Source organism: Crotalus tigris, unplaced genomic scaffold (genome assembly GCF_016545835.1).
Source record: "Crotalus tigris isolate CLP2741 ecotype Arizona unplaced genomic scaffold, ASM1654583v1 scf7180000019648.599848, whole genome shotgun sequence".
Classification (NCBI taxonomy): Eukaryota; Metazoa; Chordata; class Lepidosauria; order Squamata; family Viperidae; genus Crotalus; species Crotalus tigris.
In genome coordinates this window covers 294,623-316,819 of record NW_024097640.1, presented here as the reverse complement: position 1 = coordinate 316,819, position 22,197 = coordinate 294,623, and the positions used below count along the sequence as shown (strand labels likewise).

The 22,197-nt window shown below is 35.9% G+C and overlaps 1 protein-coding gene across 1 annotated transcript; it reads right to left on the bottom strand.

Annotated features, from left to right (window-relative positions):
• Positions 1-2,013: 2,013 nt before the first annotated feature.
• LOC120317432 (OX-2 membrane glycoprotein-like) lies at positions 2,014-21,490 on the bottom strand. The gene is made up of 7 exons (XM_039364076.1): positions 21,480-21,490; positions 18,079-18,120; positions 16,910-16,991; positions 13,798-14,121; positions 12,520-12,783; positions 11,546-11,659; positions 2,014-3,982 (listed from the first exon to the last, which is right to left on the bottom strand). The coding sequence occupies exons 2-7, from the start codon at positions 18,100-18,102 to the stop codon at positions 3,975-3,977; spliced, it is 816 nt and encodes a 271-aa protein (XP_039220010.1). The 5' UTR covers positions 18,103-18,120; positions 21,480-21,490; the 3' UTR covers positions 2,014-3,974.
• Positions 21,491-22,197: the final 707 nt, after the last annotated feature.

Sequence of the window (22,197 nt, the reverse complement as noted above, 5' to 3'; positions counted from 1 at the left end):
CTGGCACACAATCCCCAAGGTTGGCCTGCCCTTACCCCAAATTCTACAGGGGGTCAAACATACAGGGAGGTGGTCGAGGAACCAAGTCCCGACTACAACACCTCTAGCCCAAATCAGGGAGTAACTGAGTTTTGGGAAAGTACAGAAACCCACACAAGCCCGGACACAGAACGGGGTTCAGGGAATGGTCAGCCTCCTGACAGGTCTTGGACGGACCTAGGAGGTTCAACAGAGACGCCCAGCAGTGGCTATCACTTCAAGGGGCCCGAGGGTCTACAGCTAGGCAGGTCAACCAGGTCACAAAGTGACAGAAGCCCTGGCCTGACGAGCCCGGTGGGCAAGCAAGCAGGCCAGGCATCGGGGCACAGTCCTTGGAAGGCACCAAGGCAAAATAAGGAGAACAGGCTCACATCTCCCTCCAGTCAGGGAACTCATGCTAGTAACCCAGAGCTGAGAAGGTCACAGAGAGCAAAGAAGTCTCCTAAATACTTAGAGGATTACATAACATTGATGGCTAAACAAAAGCCAGGTAACGATAGGAGCACTGAGAAGCAGAACACTGCATAAAATAAATGTTTATATGTTGGTAGTAGTTTTAGCCCGGGGGAAAGGGGTGTTATGTCCCGAGCCTTGCAAACGGCTCGGGCGTTTGCAGGCAGTCCCAGGCAGGTGCAAAGCTGCCCGGGACCAGACAGGCTGTCGCCAGCGCCGTGCGCATGCGCGGGTGCTGGCGCGGGAAAAGTATCACATTTACCCGGGAAGCGTCTATATAAGAAGCTGGGAGGTTTTGGGAGCTGCTGAAGCCATCTACTTGTAAGCTGAACGCTGAATAAAGGAAACTGAGAACTTCAACTGCTTCTCGTGTCTGCTTCCCGCCAAGGACTCAACACTTACCATTCACAGAGAGGAAGGACAGCAAGCAGTTGCATCTGGAGACTTGGACTCTTTTATCACTTAATTCCAAAACTCTTGCTTATTCTGGTATTAGTTGAATAACAATTTGTCTATTTTTATTTTGCTTTCAAAAGATATTTGCTTTGAACTTGACCTTTTGAAATAGCTTTTGTATATATTTTCTTTGGAAAATAGATGCCAGGAACAACTTCACCTTTTCTGGATTCTTTTTGTAAATATAAAATTTCTCATGTATGCTCTTTATATGCTTTTTTCACTTATTTTGTATTTCATCTTTTTATTTAAAAAGAGGATTAAAAATCCTCCTTTTTCCTCCCCCTTTTTTTTTTACAAAAAAGAAGATTTTTTTAATGTCAGCTAACATAATGAAATCTTTGCAGAACTTTCATTTGCATGCTTGATGAATACTACTGCATACATGGAGTTCAAACCCTGGAGCTAGCAAGCTGATACAAAATGTTCTAGAATATTTGGTGTGTAGCAAGCCCATATAGCAGAGAAATAAAGCAAAATACAACTTATAACAGAGATTTTAAATACAGCTGACATACGATACAAATTCTGAACAGTTTTACTGATAGAATTCTAAAACACATCAATGAAAAATATTTGTTCTGCGTTTATGTTCCACTTTTGCAAATAAAAATGTGATATACCCAGAATGACATTGATGACAGCTTGTCTCCAGATCTAGGCCAGGAAATGGAAATAATTTTTACAAAATTCACAACTTCCTGCCTTTATCACTTCAACCCATTTATACAAACTGATGTGATTTAGAAGAACAATGATTGATTTATTCCATTAACTTAACCACACTACATTTACTTAGTAGGACATGCAAGATAGTAGGATGGTAGGATAGTTTATTTCTAATTCTGGATGAACATTCTAATAACAGTATTGAAGTATTTTGTTAAATTATTTTGATAAACTTGCTGCTATAAAGATTTATTTTCTCTGTAGATTATCAATGTTTTAACTATTTGTATACTCAGTGTCCAGCAGATTAGGAAGATGAGCCTTAGTGTAAAGGTTTTACAAAGTCACATCATAAATATCTTGCATTTTTGGGGTCAATGAATGGAACAACAACAATTTAAAACACTTTCAGTAAACTGAAATTTAATAGAGCATGACATTTTTGAAAAGAAAGTGAGAGTGTTTTTGTGCAATTGCTTCTATTACATGCAAGAGGAACTGATATTTTGGATAATAAACTCAGTACTATTAGCAGCAGTAACATATAGAGCTACATAAAATAAAATACAACATAGTAACAATAATATATGAAGCTAAACATGATTTTAAATGGTAAAAACACATTCAAAGCAAGCAGATGAACCTAGATGCACTATATTTACGACATCAACTTACAGCAAAGCGCTATCTAAGCCAAATATCATTGCCTGCAAGTTTTCAGAAACAAGACTATTAGATTTTTGGTTTCTGTGGGTTTGGCTTTTTATTTTTTGGAGGGCATAGACTTCTATGGTAAGGAAAAGTCAGTAAGTCGATGTCCAAAGCTAATGAAAAGCCATAATGAGTTTGCCTGGCTAAGTGCACTAGGTCAACCTATCAATTATAGGTTATTCAACAAACCAATATTTAATAAGTCATGACATAGCCTAATATTGTAAACATAATAATCGAGAAAGCACTCTCTCAAGTTCATCCAGGAATTTTTGGAACTGCATACAAATGATTTTTTATTAAATAAACGAAAGTCAGCACTTTGAATTATATAAGCAAATATTTAGGTAATCCTCATTAGCAAATGTCTCATTTAGTGACCATTCACACCTATTTACTTAGTTATTTTGTTTTTATCCCACCTTTGTAGATAGCTCAAGGCAGTGAACAAGTTGCTGGTCTAAGTTGTGATCACTAAATGAGAACTGTTTTTTATACTGTGAAGTATGTTTCTTTCCTCATTTCAGAACAGCCCTATAAGTTATATTACACAGAACACTGAAAGTCAACCTCAGAATATATCTGGAATTCTCTACTTAAAAGGGGGAATATTTACTTACAACGGGGAATATGTCTGATGGATGAGAACTTCTCTATTCAGTTGTCTCCTGCCTATTATAGTAGCAGCATGATTGGTTATTGTATATTTAGCACAGAACTATGCACATCCATGTTACTAACAGGTACGTATACTGCATGATATTTTATACAAATATTATATGGATATACTGTATGTATAAAGAAGTATTCTACAAATACTTTAGAAAAATAATGTGAGAAATACCAGTAGGGCATTTGTTTATAAATAATGCACATATGCAGAATTTTTTACAAAAAACTTCAAATAAAATTAAGTGCAGAGGTTCTATAGTTACACATATTATTAAACTGTGCGTTAGGTTAAATGTATTGTTTTCCTTACTCAGGAATAAACGAGAACTGCATCTGGACAGAGGAAATTAAACCTTTGCTCCTTTTCTGAACTTAGTTTGGGTTGTATTTCAAAGGATTCTTTTCTTCCAAGGAATATTATTGATGGGCTTCCAATATAGGTTGGGAACATCCATTGTGACAAAAAATTAAAAGCTTTACTACCCATAATAGAACTGCCATGATAGAAATATAGAACACGTTTTTATTAAAAATTGTGCAGTTCTCCATTAAACTGTAGTAAATTTATATTTGGTTTTGCACTGGACAGGGGGAAAAGGGCAGAGAGGAAGTGAACTTTCCTGTGGCTGCCAAGGATGAATCTGATCATTGGTCCAGAGTTGATGATCTAGCCCTTCATCCACACCTCTAGGAAATAGGAGTGATCACAATATACCACTGAAAACTAAAAAAAAAAATTGGTCACTATTGAAATCTTCCTTTTAACTGGGTGATTTGGTAGCTATAACAGCCAATCCATTTCACTGCAGCGTGAAAGGCTCAACTATGTCAATAGAGAAATGTAAGCATCTTTTCAAGGCAAGTAGAAAAGCAGAACTTGGACCACATATTCATTTAAACTGTTGCTGACTTCATAATATGCATCGTTGATTGTTTTTCAATTCCATAGAAAAAACTGGTGCTGGTTGAATATCTTAGAATCCTAGAAGAGAAAAACATAGTTTATATATTTCAGTTTTGTTTTGTTTCTTTCTTCTTGTTTAAAGTAAGTGGAGCTTTCTCACTTTTCTAAATCTTTTTCATCTATTTTTGCAAGCTTTTGTCTCTTGATCCTTCAGTTAAATTCCTTGTGGCTAATGATTTTTTCTCAGTGTCTTTATTTTTCATAATATTTCTATACTACCCCAATCAGCAGTGTAAATAAACTCATCAATAAAACAAAAGCAAAAGAAATATGATTCCCTAGAGCAGGGGTAGTCAACCTTGGCTCTTTTATGACTCGTGGACTTCAACTCCCAGAATTCCTGAACCAGCTTAGCTGGCTCAGGAATTCTGGGAGTTGAAGTCCACGAGTCATAAAAGAGCCAAGGTTGACTACCCCTGCCCTAGAGCATCATTAAAATACTAAAACATTAATAATGTTGTTTATTTTTAATTGCAAGGAACCAAAAGTTAACTAAAAATGATATTTTCAGTGTCTTCCAGAATGCTGGAAAAGAAAGGGCCAAGAGTCTCTCTAGGGAGCAGCATGTTCCATGGTATGTAACCATCACGAAGGCATAAGAGACAAAGAACAATAATACAATATTGCACACTATTATGATGCAATCACCTGAGCATTATTTCAATTCCCACAAGCTCTCTGAAATAGTATATGCCAGTGGTGGCGAACCTATGGCACGGGTGCCAGAGGCGGCACTCAGAGCCCTTTCTGTGGGCACACATGCTGTTGCCCCAGCCTTGCCTCCCCCCGTGACCCCCTCCTCACCAGCAGCCTCCCTGGAGGAGAGTCACCCCCGACCGTGGCCCACGCAGAACAGAGCAGCCAAAGACATGGCAGCCAGGCAGCATAGACAAGACTCTGGCCTCACGCCCCATCGCACAGTTGATGCTGTGGGGTGCGGGCAGAGGGCGTGGCCATCATGGTGCTGCTGAGCTGCCTGGGTGATCTGTGGCGGGCCCTGGAGGTGGTGAGTGGCCCTGCGGGTAGGCAGGCTGGGGGCGGGGCAGGGGGTGGAGCTGCAGCAGGGCCAGTTTTTGGGCACTCAGTCTCTAAAAGGTTTGCCATCACTGGTATATGCTATATTCAATATCTCCAGAAAAAGTCTGAATTCCTGGAGGCAATGCCAGAGCAAAAATACAGCCATTGAAAAATAGTAACTATGATCCTCAGCCCACCTACTTAACAAAAATGAGAAATCACTAGAAGTTCCTCCCAAGACATTCAGATTGGTGGCTCAATTCTGATGGGAGAAGGCAGCCTGAAAATACTTCAGTGGCAAGCACATAGGGCTTTAATAAGTTAAAATCAATACTTTGAATTGCACCCAGAAGCAAATAATATAAAAGGCAGCAGTTGAGTTGTCTTGGTACCAAGCAACAGCCAATAAATGGGCAGTTTCATTTTGGATCAGTTTCTGAATAGTCTTCTAAGGTAATCAGCACAACATCAGCACAGCATAACTCCAAGGTACAGAATTTTTCAGCTATCTTAGCCCATGATTGGAACAACTGGTTAAAAAAAACAGATCTGCCCCATGTGTGGGTCTTCCTTCTCCTATAACAGTGATGGCGAACCTTTTAGAGACCGAGTGCCCAAACCACAACCCAAAACCCACTTATTTATTGCAAAGTGCCAGGGATGTATCAGCATTGTGGTGACCTCAGGGGAGGGGCAGGGAGGCATCTCTGAGTGTCGTCTCTGGCACACAAAAACTGGGGGCACAAGAATGGGCCACCGTGCTGCAAGGTGCAAAAATGGCCACCGCTGAGCCTTGGGGTGCAGATTAAGGCACTGCACCATGTAAGAACAGGGCAGGGCTAGTGAGCAGGCACTAGCCTTGCCCCATTTGCAGCAGGTGCTTGCTTGTGGCCCCATGCACATATGCACATATGTAAAATGCTTCCCCCTCCCTTTTCTTCTAGTCCACCAATCAACAATGGTTGGTGACCTCTGCTCTACCACCTCTACTCGAGCTTGCTAGTTGGCCGCTTCACCTCCTTTGTGCTGGGCAGGGCTTCTTCTCTGGGCAGCAGTGGCAGCCTGATGGACCCGCTGCTGGTGGTGGTGGTGCGCGTGCCAACAGAGAGGGCTCTGAGTGCCGCCTCTGGCACGCATGCCATAGGTTCGCCACCACTGTCCTATAATCATCTATCCAGTGCTTTCTGTAATAAATTTCTTTGTTCATTATTATTTCAATTCTGCCCTCCCTCATCAATGATCCTAGCATTTTGTACTATTTGTTTTTCCTGGTTCTGGCCATAATATGAAGGGCAGTTTTGTAGGACCACTAAGTCCAATTTATAGTCAATCATCTACCCCCTCTCAATCATAATCATTATCCAAACATCCACCTAGCAATCCTCACCACAATCATGCATGCAGTTACCCACAATACTCACTTTCTACCCCACTTATACAACTTCCTAATAGCCTTACCCTCAAATTTTCACAGAACCTCTAACCTTCCTTGTGCACTTCTGCTGCTAGTGTTTTATAATATGACAGGTGTCTTCCTCTCATTTCCCCACCAAATGAATGGGCAGTACCATTCATTACTTGTCTCTCTCCGGGGGGCAAATTTTCAATCTACCAGTCAGACTGTCAGTCTCATTAGGTAGACCAGACCAAGAATCAATTCCAAAGAAGATTAAAACTACTTTTATTAATATGGGCTATAATAGCATAATCTTGCAACTCCGACTGTACTACACCATCTTTCCCTTCTTAGAGCCCAGTGACTATCATCATTTTCATCCCTTTTTGCTGCCTCTACCATGGTCTGAGTACAATTTGACTCTGTCTTACATATACTTCCACTTAGCTCCATGTTTGCTCAGACCACCATCCCTTATATTACCATTAGCAATTAATCATACCAATATATTGGCAAATCAGAGTGTTTTTTTTTAAGTTGAAGGCAGAAAAATGTTTTCATGTATATCTGTTCTGTTTTGTGCCCTGGACTAGCCGCTATATACCTTTATCCGCCAGGATTTTGTGAGTAGAGTACTTAGAGGGCAAAATACAATGTTAAATGTTCTCAGGTTAAAATTCTAAGCAAAACTATGCTTTCATAGAATTGTGATATTATGATCAAACAGGTGTATCCTTTGTGCCACCTATATCAGGGTCCAGAAGAAATCATATAGATATCCAAGAAAAATATTCTTAAATGCTTATTTCTTGGAGCACTTCTTTCTTCAAATGTATTTGTTTTTTCTCCAAAGCCCTAATCTACTCAAAGGAAAATGTAATCTATATTTTACTAATAACTAAGTCCCTTCTAGCCCAGATATAATGGTAATGGTATTTGATGGTATTAATGGTAGCAAATATCAACTGGTGCACTATCTGGCTGTCTATCTTATCATTTAAACTCAACTGCATTAGCTAATTCTACTTTATTGTAAAACTACAGTAACAGCATCTTGCAAGTCTGAAAGTGAAATTCTCCAGCCATCACCTTTATAATCCAATAACCTGGAGAGCCTAAGCCTCTTGCTCCACATTCTCTCCTCCTTTGAGCTCAGAACTCTGTTCTCTCTTAACCAGGGCTCTTCAAACTTGGCCCTTTTATGACTTGTGGACTTCAAATTCCAGAATTCCTCAGCCAGCATGCTGAGGGCCAAGTTTGAAGATCCCTGCTTTTAACCGACTGTTCCCTAGGCAGCATCTCTTTACCCCGTCTCTCGAGTTCATTCCCACTTGCTGGATGACTTTGGGCTGGGGAAATAAACAGGTTTGAATCAGGTTTGGGCCTGATTAATAAGCAGGTTTGGATCCAATTAATATTAAATTAATTAATTAATAAAATCTACAGGGAATTGCAGGGCTGTAGGCTAAACTGGAAAGACAATTATATGAACGTATCCAGGAAATTGCCACAGGATAAATTTGACTGGAGAGAGATTTTACTTTCAATAGCTACTGGGTAAACATCAGTAACATAAAAGAAAGGGGCAAGGTCAGATTTCTTACTGGAGAAATACATCCTGCTTGTTACATAATGCTACTGTTTTGGAAAAGATCCCTTTCCATTTTCCATTAAAGCAAAATTTTTGAGAGTAGAAAGGACAACTTTTGCAACTGAGTTGTAACCTTTGAATATTCTTCCCAAAACGCTACAGGAAGTATAAGAAAAGGTTAGTGCAGATTGAGCAGAAAGAGAAGGGACTTGCACAAAGAATTGCTAGTTCTTTAAAACAGCATATTTTTTCTAGAGCAGTAGCTTTTTTTCTCTTCCCTTTTGTATGAATGGCTCTAGCTGGCTATTTAATCCTCAGCATCTCCTCTTCCTTCTATACCAGGGGATCTCAACTTTGGCAACTTTAAGACTTTGCTGGCTGAGGAATTCTGGGAGTTGAAGTCCACAAGTCTTAAAGTTGCCAAGGTTGAGGACCCCTGTTCTATACATTCAGAAAATGGATTTTATTAGCTTTCTTTTCATTTTTCTACATTGGTCTTTTGTCAGGTACAAGCCAAAAGCTGTTACAAAAACAAGCAAACCTCCTTGTTGAAGTGAGGAAAAAAGATAACTTTAAATTATGTGTGACTTGTTTCTTGGTCCACAAATTACAGCAAGCTGATTTTCAGGGCAGTTGAAATTACCATGCAGTAAAACCCTTTTTCTAATGCATCTTAGAGAAGGGACAAGGGAGCATGTGAAAATATATCTTAAATATCATACATTCAAAATTCGTAACAGACTGCTTTGTTTATGAAAGGAAGTTGGCATTATCTCTTCTAATGACATTTGGCTTCAAGATAGAAAATGTGCAGGAAAACACACCCCAACATTTCCCGTCAAAGCATTCATTTGTGTAAATATGACCTTTGGAATTTCAAGATCACTCTCCAAAAAAAGCCAGACATTTCCAAACTGCCCCTAGCTCCCCAATCATCCTATTAATTTTATCAATTAAGAAAAGTTGGTGTTCTGAACATATTTTAGTAGCTTTCTGTACTGTAAACGCTCATGTTCAGAACCTCTTGTTATTTGTGATTTTTTTCATAAATTCTCTAAATAGTTACCATCATTGTTGTCATCATCATCATCATCATCTATTTATGGTCAAAGAACATAGAAATGAACAATGGTATGCTAAATTGAAAATTAACTATTCTGCCAGTATGAGAACTTTCCAATATGAGGACACACATACAGTATATGATAAAAAAAATTTAAAAAAATGTGTTTATGCCTTTGCAATCCATGAAACTCTTGTACCTTTGTTAGATAAAAAAGTACAAGTTAAAACACTACAAAGGTAAAACTATACAAAGTGAGATAAAAATGATGAATAAGATATTGAATCAGAGAAAAGCACTAGAACGGCTCAGGCTTCAAGCTGAGAGTAGTGAAGGGTGGATATGAGCCTATTATAGCAGAGTTATGAACTTATGTTAAGCCAGATCTGGTGGTTCTTCTTTACTTTAATCCAGGCTTTATCTAAACCCAGCTTAAACACGGCCTGCAGACCAGGGAAACTTGCTGTAAACCAAGTTGCTTTGTTTTTGTTTATCTCAGCTGCCAATTATGTATGCATTATTTCAATTGTTATATATTGCTTTATAATACTTTTAACTGCTGTTAGCCATCCAAAGTTATGAATTTGATATGGGTGGCTAAATAAATTTAAATAATTAATAAATTAGATATTGTTTGTTTTTCCCTTACGGAACTGTATCTATCAATAAAAGTTGGGCCAGAGAATTACCTCCTAGACTGGGCCATACCACAAAAGACTTCATGCTTTACACTGAAAAGTTTTATTGTTGTAGATAGATACTTATTACCCTTCCTATTTGTGTATAAGTTATTGTGCTCCAAGTTTTTCATTCATGCAGCATATGTTTGGAAAATTGGTCTTTCCAGGAGGTAGCTGACTAAAAATAAATGCCTAGATATTGAAAAACCTGCAGCTGCAAATCAATAAAATCTTTTCTGCCATTATCACTGACCTGTGGGTTCTTACTTTTATACACATTCAAAAGAATTTATATAAAATCTGTTAATATTTTAGCCAAACATTCTAACATTTTCATTCAGAAATAAAAATGTGCATTCACTTCCTAGCATGCATTCAGCTTTATAAATCAAAGCACCTTTTTGAAGTTCTTTAAGTTCTGCTATATCTTTTGATTTCTTCTTCTTTTACCTATATTGTATTCATTTTTCTTTATTTCTCTGACTCCATCAGTTCAAAACTTTTACCACTTCCTCATCATACATTCTAAGTTGTAATCTTCTATATAATGTGGTTGTCATCACATCCAACCCATATATATTGGTAGCTGCCATCTATCATGGTTTTGTTAATCAAGATTTTCCTGTAACTCTTTTTAATAAGACAACAGATAAAGGATAATCAACCTTAGCTGCCTCTGGGTTATGTGTAACATTCCTGCTAATGGCCTGTTTTGCTGAATTTTGGCCAGAACTTTACAAGTACAGCAAAAGCCCAGCTTTATTTGAAACATGCTAATGTAATAAAGTACACTGCAGGTCAACATACTGTTGCCCGCAAGCCACCAACTAGAATGTAAGTAAGAAAATAAGGTTATTCTAGTAACCACAAGTCATAAAATAGGAATACCATGAACTAACAATAAAACAGTGAAAATTTAAGGTAAAGTAATAAAACTATTAGATGTAAAAAAGTTACAACAAAATAAAACCAAAGCTACAAGTAAGAGTAAGCATTTCTTTCTAAGTTTAAATGAGAACAAAAGTAGGAATTTGGTTGCTGACACTTGGAAACCTATGTGCAAGAAGATAGTTCAGTATTTCAAAGTCAGAGCCCTTGAATTCATCTGCCATTAATAACTGGGCCCTGATCTCATTATAAATGGGACAGTGGAGAACACAATGGATAGCCCTCCAATTGTCCACCACACAAGGACAGAGACATTGTTTACAAAATCTTTGAGACGAGTGTGCAGGAATGTTAAAGTCCTTCTGAGTGAAGCAGTGATTACGTTAGTGAAGCACTGAGTGTAGCACTGGCTTCTACACTTTTATAATGCTGATGCAAAAATTTAAAAAATGGATGATTGTACTACAGCGGCATCTTTATTAGCATCCCTTTCAAAAAGCCAGTCTCTAATATTTTCTCTCCTCCAGGATCTAAGTTCTCCTAAATATGGTAGAATGTACAATCAATGTGCTTCTGAAGAAAGTTTGCATAGATGAATCCTAAGGATTTGTCTCTTATATCCACTTGAAATGATCTCAGACAGTGGTGTTGAAATGTCTTTTAGAAATCTCTAAAAACTTTTACCAATTAGAACAAACAAATTAATTGAGTGGAGCTAGTATGTATCCCAATATAGTAATATGGATTGTAATATTTTCTCAAATATTCAGTTAATGCACATATAGGGAATAGGATGGGGCAAATTATCCCATACTAATATCTTTGCTTGATATAATCCAAGCAACTTTATATTCTGTAATCATATGAAAAGAATTTACTATATGAAGTAAAGTAGTAAAGATAAAAATGTTTGAGAAATTGTGTTTAATAAAACTGAACAATTTACCTCTATGTTTTTTCCTTTGTCGTCGCCAGCCGCATATACCCACAACAATAACCAGGATCACAAGAATCAAAGCCAATACAATTGGTATCACAGGAAAAGATTTTTTTGTACGGTCTGCATGGAAGAAAAGAGAATGTTACTGCACTGACAGTACAGAATGGATCTATATTACTGAAACTCACATTCCTCAGTCCACCCTATTAGAACCTACAAAGAAAGTGTGTTGCACTTGCCATTGATGAGGGACCTCCATTTGGTGAGCCCCGGGAGATGTTAAATCTGTCTATATATTGTGAAATCAAAGAATTTCTTCATGAAAATTCTTTAATTTCACAACATATAGACAGATTTAACCATAGTTTGGGAAAATGTGACAATCCTAGATCAGGACTAATCCAAAAATGCCAGGGAATTTCTAGGAGCCTGGCACTGTGACAAATCAACCATCAATAGACACATAGACATTAACAACATCTATAGACAATGCAAAAGAGATTATCACTATGGCCAAAAAAGAACAGTGTGAATCCACCACCTCTCCACTAGCAGTCCGCACCCAGATCATCATAGATTCACTCCAAGATTAACATCAGACCAACAATCAAGTAAATAATACCTCAGTCAAGAAACTGCCAAAGAGCCAAAAGGAAACAGCCCAACCAAAGAATCTCTAAGACCACCCCCACCAATACTGACAGGGCAAGCCACCAGAATATAAACTGATAGCAAACTGTACTCCTTACTAGCACTGATGATGTTACCTAGTTTGGGTAATGAAATGTCTGCAACAAAACAAGCAAGCTCAGAGAGGACCTCTCATGCCAACCCTGAACTACAAATATCCTACTTTATAAGGAAAAAAATATTAGCAGTAATAAGATTTCCAAACACCCTCCCATGTAAAGATACACAGTTTTATGAGCTTTTAGAAAAGTGCTGGTATTGGGCCTATCTGTTCTGTTCTGTTAACTTACCTATTTCTTTTCCTAGCACCTCAATGCTTATCGTTTTTCCTCTGTGAGTAACATGGCAAGTCAGCCCTTGTTTAACCTTTGACATGCTTACAAAAATGTTGCTTATGACAGATAATGTGCCATTTGGGTTTGTGATATCCTTTTCTTTCTTTTCACCTTCTGGTGGAAACCATGAAATGTTTGGTCTTGGAAAACCAGTTGCTAAACAGTTGGCACGCAAGTGATTATCAGAGATGTTGTGGTCTGTAGATGTTTTGAGATTGTCTGTGACACAAATCACAAGAGCAAAATTTGATAATATAGCAATAGCAATAGCACTTAGACTTATAGACCATTCCATAGTGCTTTATAGCACTCTCTGGGCAGTTTACATTGTCAGCATATTGCCCTCAACAATCTGGATTTTCATTTTACTGACCCCAGTAAGATGGAAGGCTGCATCAACCCTCCAGGATTGAACTCCAAACTGTGAGTAGAGTTAGCCTGTAACACTGCATTATATCCACTGCACCACTAGGACTCTTATACTATAGTATAGGAGCTCAAGTGAGCAATAAAATTTGAATAAGGAAACAACTAGATCATATGTGTGCTTTCAAATAGAAAGTGAACTTCTGGATAGAAAATTCACATAATCACTTCTAGGTAATATCCTCAAATATCATACAATGTACCTTTACTTCCCAGGGTATGCTGTTCTGCAACAAAATATAAATCAGATTTGTATCCCACAATATTCTATCCTGTTAATCTAAATAAAATTCTTTTCCCTTTCCAGATGCTTTGCATTTCAATTGATATCAGACCTAGATAACTTCCCAGAGATTGTTGGAGTTGCTCAAAATATTTGATTGATGCCAAATTGTTCTAAATAATATTTCTAATTTAAGGTAACTGCAAGGTATTGTGGTATAAACCTTTTGGGGAAACTAAAAACTGCCTCTGCCTTATATGGGTAGTAATAATTAAATATACTATAATAGAGATCAAATGCTTTGTTGCAATGGCCAAAAAAAAAAAATCTTCACAAAACAAAACCTCTCAAACGTCTGTAAAATAAAATGAATACATACTGAGTTGTGATGTAATTTCTGTTAAGATTCCACTAAGCTCTAATTTATCTTGTTAGGACTATTGATTTTTTTTTCTTGCATAATTCAGCATATGATTTATTTTAATAGTGCTGCATAATTCAGCATATGATTTATTGTAATCCACATTTAAAGACAAGGCTTCCTTAATCTTCTTTTGAAGCTAGTTTGATTTGGGCAAACTTACCATAAACAGAAAGACAAGGTTGTCCCATGACAGGCCCTATAGGAAACAAAAGAAATGCACACTGGTAGCAGCCATTATCTTCAGTGCTCACATTCGACAAATTAATTGCAGTATCTTGAAGGCTCCAAACTATAAAATTGATTCGATCTTTGTATTTTAAAACAGTTGAACCTGTATCTTTCTTGTATGTTGCAATGTTTTCATCATTTCCATTCTTTTTTTTTGCCCATGTAACTTGGTAAATATTAGAATGTTGTAATAAAGTGCATCTCAAAGTGACATTGCCACCCAATTCCACATCTTGATTGCTTGTCATTACTGAACCTGATAAAACATAAAACAGTCAATAACTGCTAATTGTAAATGTAATTTAAATAAAAAATCTTTCTCTTTATAAAATCTTTTAATATTCTTTATAAAATCCTTTTTCTCTCTAAAAGGCATTTTAGTAAGTTATAATTCCAAACTTGCTGTGCTCATTTTAGCCATTCCTCCACATGTCTGGAAGATTAAAAGAATTGCCTATGCAAATAAGCAAACAGCTTATTTCATCTTCATTATCTCTTCATTATCTGTTCTCAGATAATGAACATCTTTATTATCTTTTCTCAGGAAAGAACAAAGTCAGTAATAGTAATAATGTATATATAGGCCTTTCCAAAATTACAAATGATAGACAAAATATGCTGGAAAAGATTCTGAGTGGTCTATGCATGTGTAAGAATGTTAGTTGTGTAACACTTAAAATACATGATGTCCCCAATTCAATATAATGAAAGCTATTCCATAAATGTCTTCTACTAGGTTTTGAATATATTCCATAGTTTATAAATAGAGAAGCTATTGTCTCTGTTTGTAGGCTACAATTTATATTTATAGCCTATTTCTACAATCATATAGAGTTAAGGTAAAGGAGAAATAGCTTCTCAATTTATAGGCTATGGAATATATTCAAAACCTAGTATAAGATATTTTGGTCTGATTCTTAGTGCTAAGTAAAATTTCCTGCTACACTTATAATGTTCCTTGCTCATCTTTATTAGACTTTTGGATTAATTTCCTCAGCACTAATATTTTTTCATCAAATCCAAGCTATGGAAGAAATGTAGAATCATAGATTCATTGGACAGAAAGGGGCAATAGAGGTCATCAAGTCCAACTTCCTGTTCAGTAATTAAAATAAAGCAGTACAAAAATATGCTGTCACAAGCATATAAATGAAAGGGACTCTACCACGTCTCTGTTACTAGTTCTACTTATCAAATTGCTCTTATTGTTATAAAGGTATTTTTATGTTTCAATCAAATATGTCTCCCTATAGTTTAAACCTATTATGCCATGTCTGTAGTCTTATTTTAACCTGTAATAATATAATTCTAAAACCTGGAATGTTCCCTTTCAAACATTCATGGGTTGTTGCTTTTTAGTTCATTGTTTATAACAAGATCATTCTGAATGTTTTCAATTTATAAACGTACTGGGAATGCAGATAATGGCCATGTCACTTGTAGTGGCAATAAGATAATGGAATGATTAATAGTGTGCAAGAGAATAAACAGAATGAAGAGTTCTACTTTAGCTGGTAAAGACAATTGTTGATTCTCTGAACACATCTTAAAATGGAGAATCTCCCTAATGTCTAGTACAAGCAGAATGATTATAAGACGTCTTTTGGATCAGGCTGCTTTTAGGCTTCTCTAAGCATCAGAGAATGTTAGTCTTTAAATAGCTGAAATGAAAATCTATCACAGCTGTACTCTGCAAAGGTAATCTATATTAAGTAAGCTAAATCAAAGATTCTTGAATGAAAAGGATTAAGAAGCAATGATGCACTGCTCCATCCCAAGCCAACCAAATTGTATAAATATATTGCCCAATGCTTATTAGTATATCTGTGGCCAATTCACATTGCAGGTATTTAAATTCAAAAATATTCTGACACTTCAATCAGTTTAGACACAACTTTATCCTAAGAAATCCCAGAATAGTCTGGTTAGATGAAGTATCCTAGAAATTCTCCATTTTTAAGATGCAATCACAAGATCAACAGCTGAGCCAAAACACTTTTTTAACCTCTTTATTGTGTATATTCTCTTGTAAATAACCTATCATTTTATTTCATTACTCTACTATACGTCACAGGGCCATCATCAACATTCCTTTCATCTGCAGGTTGAAAGTTTCAGACTATTCATGCTATAAACAATAAACTATAATAAAATATCATGGAAACGATGCAAGTTCTTGGTGTCTGAATAGTGACATATCAAATTTCGAATCTATGCTCTCACAATGTCAGTATTAGGCTGCCATCTACTTTTAACACTCATGGCTTTCTTTGAACATTTCTTAGCATCTGAATATGCTTATAGAGCATCTTATAAAGCACAGAAAGGTTAAATTCTAAATTCTGCCAACTAGCCATTTCAAATGTTTTTGAATTGAGAAATGGCATTGCTTGTACAGCAATAATGGTGTGAAAGAATTATCAACAGGAAATCTTTTCTCTGACCTCATCATAAAACATGCAAAAGAAAACCTGATAGTTCTGAAATGTTTTGGGACCAGATGCGTTGGACTGATGAAACAAAAAATTGAAGTATTTAGCCATAACCAGGTAGGATACATTTGAAGAGAAAAGGAATAAATTATTTGAAGAAAATAACACCTTGAGAATGGTTAAGCAGGGGAGTCTCTCTAAATATTTGAGGATTGTGTAGCAGTCAGTAACTTAGGATACACTGCATAGATTGAAGAAAAGATAAACTCCCCTAATTATCAACTTGTCTTAAAATCTAATTCCTAAGTTAATAAAGAAACTGAACAATTACTGGATACTTCAGCAAAACAACAATCAAAAATAAAAGAAAGAAAGAAAGAAAGAAAGAAAGAAAGAAAGAAAGAGAGAGAGAGAGAGAGAGAGAGAGAGAGAGAGAAAGAAAGAAAGAAAGAAAGAAAGAAAGAAAGAAAGAAAGAAAGAAAGAAAGAAAGAAAGAAAGAAAGAAAGAAAGAAAACTGTAGGAAATAATATAGTATGATTGTGGTAGTAACTTCTATTCATTAACATTTTTCTAATCTTAAAAATGAATTATACTTCTCAAGTTGGACGTACCCTGTGTGGAACAGAATACTACAGCTATTACGCACAAAGCCAGATCTTGCAAAGTCCATGTAGTATAAATACCCTTCATTCTCTAGAAATAGCAAAGGAAAAATAAATTAATAAAACATTTTTCTACCAATTTTTTTTTTCATTTTGAATATAATGAAAGAAGATGATGTACCAATTATAGGGTCAGAAGAGAAGTTTTTATGTCTAAAGAACATAACACAGAGAAGGTGACATCTCATCTTACATATTCCATACGTACAAATATTATTAAAACTAGTGAAAAATAGAAACCTTTCTGAAAGCACACAAATAAAGAATTAAAACCCTCTGAATCACCTGGCTTGTTTTATAGTATTAGAAGCAACAGAATGCACCACACCACACTCTCATACTTGTGCAGTGATATGCAGTACAATTCTATGTAACAGCAAGTGTGATTTTCATGGATTGTTGGATTTTCCAAATGAAGTTGTTTGTATATCTATATGTATGAGTAAGAAAAAGGAAAATGTACAGTGCATCGAGATAGAGTTGACCTTTAGCTGATAAAGAGACAAGGGAACCCAAATACTATGATTCAAGTTGATTCAGTACCCAAACACAAGACAATTCCTGTCATCATCATCATTACCATCACCATCATCATCATCACACTTAAATAATATCACTTCCATTCTTAAACTTTAATACAGTTAAAAGCCCCCCCTCAAATCTTTGCTTTTCAATTGTGATTTAATTCTACAGATCCTCCAGTGAGCTACTTTACATCATTAAATACCTCAGTGGAAAGCAAGCACAACTAAAAAACTTCAAGGGATCCTTAAAGCAGCTCCCTCAAGCTTTGAAGCACCTGTGGCTGCTTTGTGGTACAGATCCACAGGGGGATATCATTTGTGAACCAAGTGCTTACCGAAGGATTTGTGCAACCCCATTAATTCGTATTTATTTATTTATGTACTGCTACCTACCTTGAACATATCTTTGCAGAAAAGCAGGCTATATTAACAATGAAATAATTAATTAACCACCACTCCAGCAATGTGCAGTCTAAGTCACTTTGTATAATTTAATTAAATCCAAAAGAAAAACAACATGAAAGTACCACGTTATTTTTATCCACTTCAGATTGGGAATATCAGCAGTGAAAGAAATCAAAATCAAAAAAGTACCGTAGTAGTAGCATGCAGCACCATCTCCAACGAAACAGTAAGCTAAACAAAAACAAAACAAAAATAAAATAAAACAAACCCACCATCAAGTTCAATTGAAAAGTTCTCAGGCACAATGAGAATCACGGAAGGATCTTTTTGCAAGTGTAAAGCTTCTCAAATGCATTTAAAAAATCTTCTCAAGTGCTCTGAGAAAAAACGGAAGCCTCTTTTGCTGGCCTAAAGTTTCTGAGGAAGTACAAGGCATACTTTGGCACAGTGCTTAACTTTTCTTCATTCCTGAAGATTTCCTGGCTTCCCCAGTTTCACACACACACACACACACACACACACACACACACACACACACACACGGACAAAAAAAATACATTAGTTTCTGGTGGATTCCAATGTTAATATATCACCTCCCCTTAATGCTCCCTTTAATTACACTAGTGCAAATGATCAAACAGAGTATCAAATATATGAAATATACATATACATTTGATTTGTTTGATATTTTGCACTGATGGCAATTAAGGGGAGATGTCAAATTAACATTCCAATTCCCCAAAAGCTGGATGGCTGTCTAAGACTAAAGTGGATTCTGAATGAACTATATATTATATGAGGTGCCTGGCTAGGAATTACTGTTGTAATATAAAAAAAATCCCAGTCATAAATGCAATGGCCAATACTAAACTACGTAAAAATGACTGACAGTGAGGGCTGGAGAGAATGTGTACACAAAACACAGTCATGTACACAAGAGTCAATTTTCTATCTTTGCATACATACTGAAAATACATACTGTACGACATGCTCACAGAACGTTACAGAACAGCTGGCTATGCAAATGTATATTCTGTTTCAGTGTGAAAAGCATAGAGTGGGAAGAGAATTTTGTAGATTAATATCTCAGGCCAAGATATATTGGAAAATATATCGTGGATATTCATTGTTGGACTAGGAACATAGAAAAATACATCAAACGGGGAAAAATAAAGGGACATATGCTAATACGGATACTTCATAAATATCTGGATAATTCATTATGTAACTGGAAAGACATCAAAAATTCATCTGGAGTTTCCAAAATGAATCTAGAAATATTCAAGGGTAAACATAAGCACTTCAGACCTGATTTATTAGTATTTCATCATTTCAAAAATTCCTTTTAAAATAATATCAGTATGATATTAAAATAATATCAGTATGATATCAAAAGGTTTGGAGTATACTACAATGTGTTTAGTGTTTGGGTTTTTTTTAATTATTATTATTACTATTTTTAAGATGGAATTTGATTAAATGCGTATAAGGGGATTCTAATGTTTTAAGTTTTAAGTAATGTTTAAATTTGTGTTTTGGAGGGAGTATAACTTGTTTATTCTAATGTTTTAAGTTTTAAGTAATGTTTAAATTTGTGTTTTGGAGGGAGTATAACTTGCTTAACTAAATGTATTCAGATTTGTTTATGATTCATATTAGATTTTATATTGTAGGTATAGATGTTCAAAGAAAGTAGTGTTTAAAATTGTGTTCTGGAAGGAGTTTATATAGAATGATGGATAATATTATAAGTATGATTAGAAGATGTTTAGAGTATATTATAATGTGTTTAATGATTCCAATTACTATTTTTTTTAGAGAAGATAATCTATTTAATTTAAGGTATTTAGATTTGTTTAGGACTTATATGTGTTTTAAGTTTTTATTTTCTTTTTTTTAAAAACATTTTGGACAAGCCTGTAATCAACTCTGGGAGGGCTAGGGGAGGGTTAGGGAGGTTTGGGGAGCTGGGGGAGGGTATGGGAGGGTGGGTTTGGGGAGGGGATTTGTCTTGTAAAATTTAAAAAACTATCAATTAAAAAAAAATTCCTTGAAAAATCATTTTCCCCAAGAGTTTGAAGAAAAATTGTTTTTAAAAAACTGAGAAGAAATGTTCAGCAATTGCCAAATAAGACTTGAGTTCTTACAACTGATAGTTTCTGATTATAACGTAATTCCACTAAAATAGCATATGCCTTTGATTCAGCGTCTGAAAATTCTTGAAGAATGGGCTTAGTTAAATAAGAATTGTTATAACAACTTGACATGGGAAGAAAAAGTGTCATATGGAAAAAAATGACAGGATACAGATGGAAGCAACTGGGAGTGGAATAATAAGAAATAGTGGAAGAAAAATATTTATCAAAAGAAAAACAGAAAGGGGTTTTTTTTCCTGCTTTTAAGGTCAATGGAAATACGTCAGTGCAACAATGAAGTGAATTGCCTTAAAGAAGTCCGGTGCCCACAAGAGACAGACAAAAGTAATAAGGAAAAAAAGAAGAAATCATAAAAGTAAATTTATTATTCATATCCCTTTATTAGAAATAATTTACACCATTCTAGAAAGTCCCAAAGTGGTTTAAAACCTGTAGAGCAGTTCTAAAATACAATAAGAAGAGGTAGAAAATGGTGAACACAATAAAAGCAGGATGCAGTCTATCCATTCCAAGAGTAGTATCAGGAGAATTAATGACTACAGAAAAAAACAGTAAAATAGGATTATTTTGTAAAAAGAGAGAAAGAGAGAGAGAACAAAATTGAGGGTTGTACACTGTATCAGGAACGTCATCTCAAAGCAGAAGGCCCATCTCCAGGTCCCCCACTAAGTGGGACTCTTCCCCAGGATAGTAAATGCCTCCGTGGCTGATGTCATTGGAGACACAGTTTGAGGTAATCCTGAATGGTTTAGACTAGAGCTACAAAGATAAATATCAGTACTGTGATTATGGCTCAATGTGAGACTACTTCTAACTCTCAGTTCACAGGGTAACACAAGAAGATACTGTGATTAATGGAATCAAAAGCTGGTGAAAGATCGAGTAATAGAAACAAAGTTGTCTATATGTTTTAAATCCAGTAGATTAACTAAAGACAATATTTCATATAAGCAGACCAGAATCCAATCTGCAGTGAATCTAAATAATCAATATCTTCCAAGAATACATATAGTTAGAATGCCATGATTCTTTCAGTCATTTTGATCAGGAAGGAGCATTTGTCATTTAGCAATAGTTATTACAATCTTCTAGATCCAGGAGTTTAGTTTTACTTTTTCCTATGAACTACATTTGAAATTAGAAGTTTCTTGGAGCAGGGATCTATATTCTGCAAGGGCTATAGGATTCTCTATTGTTATAATCAATAAATATAAAATCAGCTGTTCACGAACATCATAACAGAGCAATAGCTCTAGTCTATTTGCTTAAAACACATATAATAAAAGATATTAACTGTGTTTACTCTTGAGAGAGAATTTCTAATGCACACATTCATTCCAATGCACAAATCCATCTTTAGACAGCTCGTATCTCTAGTTTCTTTCTGCACAACCAATTGACCAATATTACTTCCCCGATGCTGCACACATTCACCTTCAGTTGCAGGCTCCTCTAGCAGGGAAAAGGAGAAGGCACCCAAGTAAAGCTGCTCTGTCCAGCTAAATAGTGAACTGTGATTTTTAAAAAAGGTCAGAATGCTCCTCCTACCCTTCAAATCCTTATGGGGGGGGGTGTATCTCAAATCATTATTATTTTACTCAGGACATCTGGAAAATAACTTGTTACTAAAACTGGTTGGATAGATGTTCTCAGCCGATAATCCCCAAAAGAAACTAATTATCTAAATAAACCAAATAATTTTGTCCTAAATAATCCTTGTTGACCCATGTTGTGAACTGCAAATCATTTAAAATACAGAAAGATCTGGTGTGATTTCTGCTTTCATCAAAATGTTAAGTGGTAATTTGTTGGGTAAACTAATCAAGAAATGCCAAACAGTACAGTAGGATACCGAGGATGTGCTTAGTACATAGACCAGTGATTATTTGAAAATTCTTGCTGAAAATATGAAGCCTTTTCAGGAAGCTGATGAAGTGGAACAAACAGGATTTTGAAAAGAACAGTTACGTACAGATCATTGTTTTCAACTCTGCCATTTAATAATGAGAAACCCAGGAGCAAATTACTTTGAAGTGGTTTGCAAAGGTTTAAAGGTCATCTATTTCTAAATTTCTGATATGATTGTAAAAGAAACTGGCAAAAATTGCAACAGGTACACAAATTAAACCAGAATTATTTTCACTATACATAG

Bases quoted from the DNA above. Each gene is read 5' to 3' on its own strand.
- LOC120317432 (XM_039364076.1), bottom strand. From the start codon at position 18,102: ATGGTGCTGCATGCTACTACTACG. The intron at 14,122-16,909 runs GTACGTCCAACT...ATGTTTTATCAG, and splicing joins AGTATTCTGTTCCACACAGG to GTTCAGTAATGACAAGCAAT. The intron at 11,660-12,519 runs GTAAGTTAACAG...TCTTCCATGCAG, and splicing joins GGTGCTAGGAAAAGAAATAG to ACCGTACAAAAAAATCTTTT.